The 10,354-nt window shown below is 42.2% G+C and overlaps 2 protein-coding genes across 3 annotated transcripts in view; one reads left to right on the top strand and one right to left on the bottom strand.

The window, feature by feature from the left end:
- Nucleotides 1–112: 112 nt before the first annotated feature.
- On the bottom strand, nt 113–3,412 carry LOC135486290 (integrin beta-1-binding protein 1-like). The gene is made up of 5 exons (XM_064768977.1): nt 3,249–3,412; nt 2,450–2,644; nt 2,164–2,259; nt 1,907–2,050; nt 113–1,523 (listed from the first exon to the last, which is right to left on the bottom strand). Exons 1-5 carry the CDS (start codon nt 3,324–3,326, stop codon nt 1,458–1,460), a joined length of 579 nt encoding a protein of 192 aa, XP_064625047.1. The 5' UTR covers nt 3,327–3,412; the 3' UTR covers nt 113–1,457.
- Nucleotides 3,413–3,645: 233 nt separating this feature from the next.
- The window catches only part of LOC135487041 (dystrobrevin beta-like), a 59,846-nt gene continuing 53,137 nt past the window's right edge, over nt 3,646–10,354 (top strand). For both annotated transcript variants that reach the window (XM_064770349.1, XM_064770336.1), the window contains exon 1: nt 3,646–3,783. The gene's annotated coding sequence lies outside the window, so the exon portion shown is untranslated. The remainder of the gene's footprint in view (nt 3,784–10,354) is intronic.

The following is a 10,354-nucleotide window of genomic DNA, read 5'->3' as shown; positions in this document are numbered from 1 at the left end:
AAAGATAATCGACCTGTGTCCACAATGGAAGCATTCTGTTGGGCACATTACCAGTACACCATGTGCAAGAACACACAGTTCTCAACTCAACACAGAACCAACAACAAAGGTGTGCGAACAATTGGCTTTATTGTCCATCAATATGAAAATTACCATAAAAATAGTGTCTTAAACAATAAAATACATAATGATACACAGGTATACCTGCAAACATCATTCTTTAGTGTGTTGCAAACATCATTCTTTAGTGTGTTGTTCAAACAATAAACTTCTACATGCAAGATGCTGACAAAAACTAACGAACTGAATCCAAAGGATAATACCAGGTACCGGGTATAGATTAATCCATACTTGATAATACAGACCTTAACAACTAAAGCCTGAAAGGGCATACCCTGCACGACCTTGCACGGAATTCTTAATATTTCACAGAATTTACTAACTGTATCCAGGCAATTAGCCTGAACTAAATCAGCTGGGGGGAGGGGGGTATTAAAAGTTACTACGGAACTGGTTCTATGAACCAGCAAATAGAATACAAGCACTATGGCAGTAGGAGTTGGAATTGTGCGTAACCATGGTAAAATATCAGACAGGGCAAAAAATAATTGGTAACTACATACTTTTGCAAGACTTCAACGGACTCAGAAATGATAAGAAAGAGGCACAAAAAGGTCTTCACTCATTTGAAAACCTGTATCCAATGGACGGCTCAAAACCACATGCTGTGGTCGGTTGTGGACTTGAACAAGATATCTTTGATACTTGTAAAAGATATCTACATTTGCAAATGTTTCCTAAAAAGTGAGACTGTAGGCAGGCACCATGTTCAACAGCTTATTTATTGAAAAGTGACCAGTGTGTGTCTTATATCTCACAGCTTCTCATTACTATTCACACTCTTACAAGGCCTCCTTGTCTCAAAGTCAAACAAGCCCCACAACCCTAACCATGCACTGGTCACCTGGAGACCAACAGTTTGACCCCCTAGCCCCTGCCTATAGTCCCCCTTTAAGTGATAGTGTAGTTCTCGTTCTCCATTTTACCCAAATCAGCTGAGCCATAAACCTGAAGGTATGCTACTCAAATATTTCTACCAGAGGAAAAGGACCAAGGGTTTCTAAGAAGGGGGCAATGCGTTCCGTTTGCCGATAAAAATTTGTTCAGAAATTTCCATCCACTCTTTTTAAGAAAAGACAAATTCTTTTTAATCCTAGTGGAAACCCTGACAATGAAGATTTTCTCTTAAGAACTATAAACCAGGTCAGTGATGTGCAGACAACATGCAGTGACATCGTACCCGTCTCTAAAATGCAAATACACCTTGATTTTAATTTGAAAATGCATGTGTTGCATGTGTTCTTCATTTATATCTGTTCAGACTCTAAGAGTAGTTCTCTGCATGGGAGACACGGGTTATAGATGATAGCTCAGAAGATTCGGGTGAAAAGTGACTCTCAAGACTTTTGTGATACTGTGTCGAATATCGTGTTTAAACTTTGGCAGATCCTCTGAGCTTGATCCTGAAAGTAGAACAAACACAGAATAACCTGTGACGTAATGAACTGAAATGTCTTTTTTGAGAAATCTCTGTTAGAAGGACAACTTCTCTAGTGGTGACACTGATTTTGTTCCCATATTTGTCTTTCTATTCAAATTCACCTTTCAAATACGGACACCTCTCAACTATTTTAGGGGACTACTTTTATCAATACTGCTGAATTGTTGCCACTTGTGGCCAACTTTTTAATTTTTTTCCCAATTTTGGTTGCAAACTGGCCATATTATTTACAGAATCATCAGGTTTCATGCATAACTTTAAAAGTATTTGTTATTTTATTTTCAAAAGTAGTTTCTGTATGCTTGAATGACCTGTCTAATAAATTGACTAAAAATGTATACGCACCTCATTTTTACACTGAAATACATAGCAACTGCTCATGGTTTTCCCGACTTGACTTATTTTCAGTGCTAAGTTGTGTTTACCAAGCCCATCTTGATAGTGGATCAGCTGCGCTACTTTCTGTAAGGGATGTCGCTGGAAAACCTCCTAAACAAAAGCAAAAGAAGGCACATCATCATCATCATCATCATCATCATCGTCATCATTATCATTATTTCTTGGATTTTTTACCTGAGTTTGGTCTTAACCATTCAACTTACCTCAGTTCTTGGGTCTTTGACCTTTATTCCGTGTTTCGATATCGTTAAGTTGACCATATCTTCTTCTTTCAGCACGAGCCGAACTTTGCCTTCGAGCTGGAAATGCAAATGAACGTGACTATAACACTGGCACCTTCTGAAAACCCTTTGTTTCTATGCCACTATATTTCTGCTTTCTAGTTCTTGTCTGAAGTATGCTATCAGTTCTTCAAGTCTAAATTATTATAGATGGGAATACCCATCACACCAAAGTCTTATTGTTAATACCATGTCATAATCTCCCTACCTGTGCATCTTCTACTTTGTCAATAAGTTGTACTTCTGTATCTTTCTTGGACATTTCCACCAGACTCACATCCAGCACCATACCCATGTAACCCACATGATACTGGACTATTCTGTTGATGGATCCTGGACGACCTTCCAGGAGCATCTCCCGAGTTGATGACAAGTTCTCTGCACTTGTGCTGACACGAAGTGACTAAAAGAGAGAGAAAGTGAACATCAAATCAATCATGGTCCTTGGCCTTCCCTTGGGACTTCAATCATGTCAATCAACACTGACTGCACTTAAGCAAATCTCTGTATGTTGTACCAGACTTATCGGCAACGATTAACCGGCCAATATCTGGCTACTGATTTTTGTCTGTATAGGCCTATCCCAAACCGGCCGCTAGCTAGCTAGCTAGGTGCTGGATAGTGGATGTGCTCTGCTCCCTATCCGCGATAACAAGTGTGCCTGTAACTGAGGGTAACGAGTGCTATGAACCACCGGGATGACCAAACAACATGTCTCATTCATGTTCCTTTCGATCACATTCTTAACAGTGGCGCTTCTTCAGTCAACCGATGACCTTGACTCAAGCCTTGAGCATGGTCGCACAGCTAGCCATTATAGAGTAGCCAGTAGCTATCTGATCTCTCACCTGTCATACTGTATGCCGGTGTATCATGACAATATAGCCTACGAGTATGACGCTACTGCGAGTGTGAACAGTCTACAGTCTAACTAACTAAACTTAGTTAGTAACACTAACACTACAGTCTACAGAGTACAGCGCATGAACCACTTCTAAAGCACTCACCGCGTTTGTTCCTGTTGAATCAAGAGAGTCTCTGCTCCCAAGGTGGAGATTACTCTTCGATTTAGTTTTTCTGAACATTAGTGAAAAGATTTGTTTTCGGATTTAGATGAAAACCCTAGTTTTTTGAGTGAAAATGAAGATTTTTAGGGAACAGTCCACCATTTTTTCCTCGACTTGTTGCCGAAACAATGATTGGCTGGCTAGCCTTGTGACGTTAAACTATTTTTACACCGAGGGGTTTTCCTGGTCCTGAGCCCGCTCCTAGCGCCCCTGCCGTTGGCCAAAAGTATTATATTCCAATCTTGAGTTGCTCTAGTAACTCATCCAGCTGGTTATCACTTTGCTATCACGAAATAGTTCCAATATCACCCCGTAAGATAGCACCACCATCCAACCAGCCTCCCTAAAGAAACATTGTATTTGCTTATTTCATCTAGTTTGCTTCTTCCGTATTCAATGGATAATCATTGTTGATCTTTGCCGAATCTGCTTTTTCGGTGTTGTGACCGTTTTTGTCTTTAGTTTGGATGCATTGGTAAGTGATGTAAATGCTTTAGATGGCTTGTTTGGTTTGTTTTGATATTCGTTGCTTTCATTTACATGATATATTATAGGGGCATACACACACTGTGTTATGCTGTAGTTGTGACATGTGGCCTAGCCAGCTGACTTAGCTTAATGGAGGAAGTATGGGTAATACACAGGGATAGGGTCCAGGATCACCAGCTTCTATATATGAGATGGAGGCATCCAACCCGGCCATAACTCACTGACAAATCCTTTCCACTCCATCTGCCCTCAAATCAGAGATTTAAATCACAGGCCCCTGAAGCCTAGTTAGCGGGATTATCAGTGTAAACAATGGGATAAGCCAGGAAAGTTCTATTAGAAGAGTAGTAGTGCTTTCCTGGCTTAATCCCATTTTTAGCCCGATAATCTCGCTAGCTAGGCTTCAGGGGCCTGTGATTTAAATGTTTCAAATTCAAAGGCCTGATAAATATCGCAGATGATTCCCTGCCACCACCATATTTGCCTGGGAGTCTCCTACATTGATGGTCAAGAATATGTTTGGCAGAGACTATTGATTAGTCCCATTGAGGCAATGAAATGAAAATACAGTGGAATCTCCCTTAGCGGACACCTCTCTATTAAGGACAACCTCTTATTAAGGACACTAGTTTTGGTCCCAAATTGGTAGTTTCTATTCAATTTGATCTCTCTAATCAGGACACCTCTCTATTAAGGACAGCACTTGCCAGTTTCGAAGATGTCCTTGATAGAGAGGTTCTACTGTACTGCTATCTTGATTATAGTCAAGGCGCATTGATGTCTACAAAAATGAAAAGTTTTTCAACAAAAATAGAATTATTTTGAAATAAATGCTCATCATCTGGAATTTACCATGTCATGTGAATTACTGTAACTGCATCATGGAGAATGTTTTAAAATGTTCCACACAGTGAAAATCTTGGCAAAAGCGCTTGATCAAAAGCCTGGGATTTTTCATCCATGTCGCCATTCAGACTGTTCTTAGTCAGGGTCCTATGCATTCCGCATACAAGTTTGATTTATCTGGAATGCCCTGTATCTGATGCTTTCATCTAATGATCTAAATCACTCATCAAATAAAATGCAACGCATAAATTAATCGAACTGACGATCATTTGGATCAATTGAGTTAGTGCACCAGTCAAGGTTAATTTCAGAATAATCGACTAGATTGATATTAGTGATATATTGGTGTTCGATATGTAATTAGAGGCCTGCGGTGAGAGATGCTTAAAAACCAATTGTTAATAGGCATTCTAATATCTATCTGTAACATCATGAGATGTCTTATTGCACAGATGTGCATGATTAACTGCTGCAATGAGCTGGTCTGCTGGTGAAAATCGCACGTTGCATGAATTTGTTGCATGTTGAGTGATCAATTTTTAACAAAAATTGCATGTTACTGCAATAAAAATTGCTTGTGTGCAGTATGCTTTAAAACCGGCAGAAAACCCATAAGCTTTTCAGGAATGTGTTCAAAACTTTTCGGATTTATGTTGCCATACAAAAGGTTTTTAGGTGATGCTGATGACCAGATATGTGTGGGAACAAGGATTCACCCACCCTATCTTGACATTTCATGGTTTGCTGAGGTGAGCCTGTGATAAAAAATTCTGAAAGGTTTGACGTGTTTGCAAATATGCCAACTTTTAGCTTCCACACTGGAGATTGCTTGTGGTTCATCATAGGCAAGAGGACTGTTTTTCTATATATTTCATTCCTTTGTTGATGAAAAATGATGATTTTTGGTGTTGGTCAGTGAATGCTTCGTCTGCGCCTCGCGAACCAATGTATTAAATTGGTGTGGCCTAAATGTGACAAGCTGCCTGTCCGGTCATAGTGTCTTATTAGTGGGGGTGGTGGCCACTACTGGTTGCCATGGTGTCATCTCTGTTTGTGGGCAGGCTACCTGGCTACAGGATGTATTTACCTTGCAAATAAAAAGTAAATGACATGAAAATGTAATGGTGCTTATTGTGCGGTGTGTAATACCGGTATTGCATGCACCAGCATGACACGATCATTAGCCTTTAACCCTCTTATACCATTCTGATCCATCAGATTCACTCCGTCCATAAACTCCCCTCCCCTTGGTGATACGGAGTCTGTGTTGGCGGAGTGCATCCACTAAACGTGAGGGTCAACATGCCTTATACCTGCATGGCAAAGTCAAGAGCAAATAGCCCAACAGGCCCATTACTTTTGGTTTGTGTACATAGTGACCCTTCCTTGGTGATAGCGCTGTAGTTTCACATGGCTGCTGTGCAGTGATGAGATATCTGCAAGTAAAGCAGATATAAAGGCTTTATGCACTTGGCAGACTAGCAATGTTTGTCACTGCGACCTGTGATGCAGCCTTGACAACATGACGATTGATTGCATCATGTTGTCTTGACTGCATCGTAGGTCACAGCGACAAAACTTTCTTGTCTACTGAGTACTTTTATGTCACTTTGATCCTTGTGAAGTTGCATTACATTGTAACGGGAATCAAACTTTTCACGTTTGTCTGCATGTTCGAAATGTCAGGTTTGGAATGAAAATTGCGCAAATTGGTTCAAATGTTTAACAGGCCAACTGGGTCAATAGAACTAAATGAGTTTAAAATGGTGATGATACATAACAACGCCTCCAGTACGGATGAAGACAGTATGTTTTATACAATCATGAAGTCTATGAGACTGCATAGAAATCATATTTGGATATAATTTCTATGCTGTGACACGAGCATGCCCACCTGAGTTGTGCCTGGAGCGTGCGGGACATATGATCAGATGATCAATATCCATATAGGCTTTGTCATCTGCTATACCTCTCAACATACCAGATCATACCACTAAGCCAAGGGAGTATGCATAAACTTGCATTAACCCTTTAAGTATGGAGGATAACGTTTTCATGATTCCTGAAACAGTGAATGTACAAATGTATGATAACTTGATGATCTGTCTACCCACTGGGCCTTGTCGTCTGCTCTGCTCCACTCCATGCAATTCATCATAAGATTTGCATTAAACCGATCCATAACTCACGATAACTTTCTGCAAAATGAGGGAAATTAAACAGGAGTTGTATGTGGCTATGGATAAAGTACTTTTTGGAGCATTTCGTCCAAATTTCAATATTGTTGGATCCACATACCATCATTAAGACGGTACAAAAGTTGAGAGTCGGCAATCAGGAAGGTCTCAATCTTAGTGATTTTTGTTGAACTGCATGTTGGCTAACTAAAGAGGTGAAGAAATATGAAAGAAGCTGAACTGTATAACATTCTGTGCAATTTCAGCCTCAGTATATTCTGCCGATTGACCTCTTTTCATGTTTCAATATTTGTTTCAAAGTCGTTGTAAATGTAATGAAAAGTCCAGCCTATTTCCTTTGTGGGGAGCCTCGATGTGTGCATCTCAATCTCTGACTCTGAATTGAGTTGTTTTACATATTTTATGAATAAACTCATCGATCATCACTGATGTGTTAAGGAAGCACCAGGTCGTGCATTGCCACAAATCCCCATCAGATCAGGCAGAAAAACATCACATTCTGTATTTTTCGCCACTAAATGATTAGAATATTGTTGTTTTAACCGACTTCGTATACATCAGAACTGCACAACGGCATTATGTATAACTGGATTTCTATTTTCCTGAACCACCAGTAATTATGAATGGCGTACCCCTTTAATGTGGAATGCTGAGTTATACCGCCCTGTTGTGGTTGTTCCATATGATATATTGATCAAATCACCTCTATATTGACCCCTGGGAAGCCTTTCATACATATTTGATATTGTTCTCAATGCATAGTAAAGAATCTTGAATAGTGGTGTGACCTTTGGAATAATAAGTTGGTGGAATTGGTCCCCTGAGTCCATCGGGAACCCATCTCCAGATCCTGCTCGGTGTGTGAGTGGGTCAAGTGAGATTTTAGTCGAATTTGAAGAGACAATCGGGCTATAAAACACCGGCATATAACTATGAGATCAATGGCCTGCAATGGATTGACCAACACACCCTCTCTGATAGCGCACCCTGGACTATTGATGATTAGGCACCACATGGTTCATGCCGCAGCAGAGGGATTAGGTGGCCAGTCTTTCTTCCTGTCCAGTTTTTCATGTCGGCCATCCATTAGTTCTCTTTTGTTTCCCTGCAAGATGGTGTTTGCCAGCATTCCTTTTGACCTCATGGCATGGCCGGATCACCCGACCCCTGTCAGTGGTTTAGAAGGCTGTTATTGTGTTTGATATGTGCTGGACAACTGGCTCTCATATTGGATGTTGGGGGTGTGGGTTGTGTGTGACGGATGCCGAAAAGTCTCATGTTGAACTGCATCTCAAATGCGTTCGTCGGTTTCTTGATCTCAGCAGCCTTTAGACGACAGAGACAGTGCCGGCCAGGATGTCTTTGATGGTTGTCTCCTCAACCACATAAATAACAACAAGTCGTTTTGAGAAGGTCACTTCGCTTTGAGGTGAAGACTAGAAGAGAGAGACAGAGAGGCCGGAGTCGTATTCTTAGGTTACAAAAGCAATGGAGATCTTCAATGCGTCAAGAAGATCAAAGAACAGTCAATAAAGGTCAAGTCGGCATTCCATTTCTTATAGGGTTTCGTGAAGGCAAATGTAATTTCCGTTACAATCATTTGTCAAATCATGAGGGGGCACCGTGGTTAGGTGCTTCAACCTTTCCCAGGAAGATCTGTAGTGATGGCCATCATTAGTTATTTTCTATTCTTCCGTTAGCTGGACAGTGTTACGCCGCATCCCCTTGGGAAACGGTGCTGTCATGCCGGAATACCAGCGTGAGTTATTCCCAGGTCTTCACACTCGATTAGACCGATGTCTGATCATTCACCCTCACTTAGACATCTCACTTTATGAACAGTAGCTGTTTCTGCTCACTGAAGCTGGTAGTGTAGGAAGTACTTAAGATGTCTCTTCATCAATTATTGGGATCAGGTGTACTTGCCTTAGACCCCTTTTCAATATTTAAGACTCATCATGTTTTAACTCCTCCTGCTCTTTCCATGTGCACTCCTTGCGTGTAGTCAGACATAGTCAAAGTGATGAGCCAGGATGTTTTAAACCACTATTCCGTCCTGCAAGACGATCCTGTACAAAACCAAATAGACTTCTACTGATGACTGAAACCAGTGTTTCCAGTCTAAGTGTCTTATGCCAATGTAGGCGGCAAGTCTTTTTCCCCAGTGTGTCGAGCTCTCCTCTTTAAAAACTGCACATCAGTGAGTGTTGTTGTTAGAGCTTCAGTAGCACCTGCCACACTCCAGGCTTTAATTAATAATGATTGAAAAACATGCCCTTGTGAAATCAACATTGATTTTCTGGTGCGCTTCTTTGATGTATGATTGAGCCTGACAAGACCTGGGTGTGTTGGAATAATATGGAGGAGTGTGCCTGCCGCGTAATTGACACTTCTAAAGAATTGCTGTGGTATATTTTTTTGTGCAGTGATGGGAACATCGAATAAATGATAAAAAAACAAATAACATTGGCCACTTTAACATATCCCTGAATACTGCCTGTTGTGTGTCTCAAAGGTCTTCACTAAGGTGACTAATTCCACTCAGGTGCCAACACCACTTCTTTGGTGCCAGCGTCCGTGCTGTGGTGCAAACGTCCAGTTCAGGTGCCAACGTCCCTGCTCAGGTGCCAACATCCCTGCCAAGCTGGCAGCGTCCCTGCTCAGGTGCCAACATCCCTGCCAAGCTGGCAGCGTCCCTGCTCAGGTGCCAACATCCCTGCAAAGCTGGCAGCGTCCCTGCTCAGGTGCCAACATCCCTGCTCAGGTGCCAACGTCCCTGCTCAGGTGCCAACATCCCTGCCAAGCTGGCAGCGTCCCTGCTCAGGTGCCAACATCCCTGCAAAGCTGGCAGCGTCCCTGCTCAGGTGCCAACATCCCTGCTCAGGTGCCAACGTTCCTGCTCAGGTGCCAACATCCCTGCAAAGCTGGCAGCGTCCCTGCTCAGGTGCCAACATCCCTGCAAAGCTGGCAGCGTCCCTGCTCAGGTGCCAATATCCCTGCCAAGCTGGCAGCGTCCCTGCTCAGGTGCCAACATCCCTGCTCAGGTGCCAACATCCCTGCCAAGCTGGCAGCGTCTCTGCTCAGGTGCCAACGTCCCTGCCAAGCTGGCAGCGTCTCTGCTCAGGTGCCAACATCCCTGCCAAGCTGGCAGCGTCTCTGCTCAGGTGCCAACGTCCCTGCTCAGGTGCCAACATCCCTGCCAAGCTGGCAGCATCCCTGCTCAGGTACTAGCATCTCTGCTTAGACGCCAACGTTCAATGTCATTTGGATCCCCTGGGTCCGCCCCTTCATTGTGTGTTGAAGTGCTACCATAACTTGAGATACTGATGCATTTAGATGAACGGTGCATCATCATCGTGGGCTTAAATGGTATTATCTGGGCTCATATTGAGGATGAATGTCATGTGTCCTAGTAATCCTACCCAAGTAATTACGCCAACATATTAGAAAGTATGTGATACAAAGTGTGGACAAAAATGGTATCAATAATGGGCGATGCTGTTTCACAGCTAA

The sequence above is a fragment of the Lineus longissimus genome, chromosome 4 (genome assembly GCF_910592395.1).
Source record: "Lineus longissimus chromosome 4, tnLinLong1.2, whole genome shotgun sequence".
Classification (NCBI taxonomy): domain Eukaryota; kingdom Metazoa; phylum Nemertea; class Pilidiophora; order Heteronemertea; family Lineidae; genus Lineus; species Lineus longissimus.
The sequence above is the reverse complement of the archived record's forward strand: the minus strand, read 5'-3'. Positions and strand labels throughout refer to the sequence as shown.

Coding starts and splice junctions, on each gene's coding strand:
- LOC135486290 (XM_064768977.1), bottom strand. CDS start 3,326: ATGTTCAGAAAAACTAAATCGAAGAGTAATCTCCACCTTGGGAGCAGA. Junction 2,645..3,248: donor ATTCAACAGGAACAAACGCG/GTGAGTGCTTTA, acceptor TCTCTCTTTTAG/TCACTTCGTGTCAGCACAAG. Junction 2,260..2,449: donor ACAAAGTAGAAGATGCACAG/GTAGGGAGATTA, acceptor TTGCATTTCCAG/CTCGAAGGCAAAGTTCGGCT.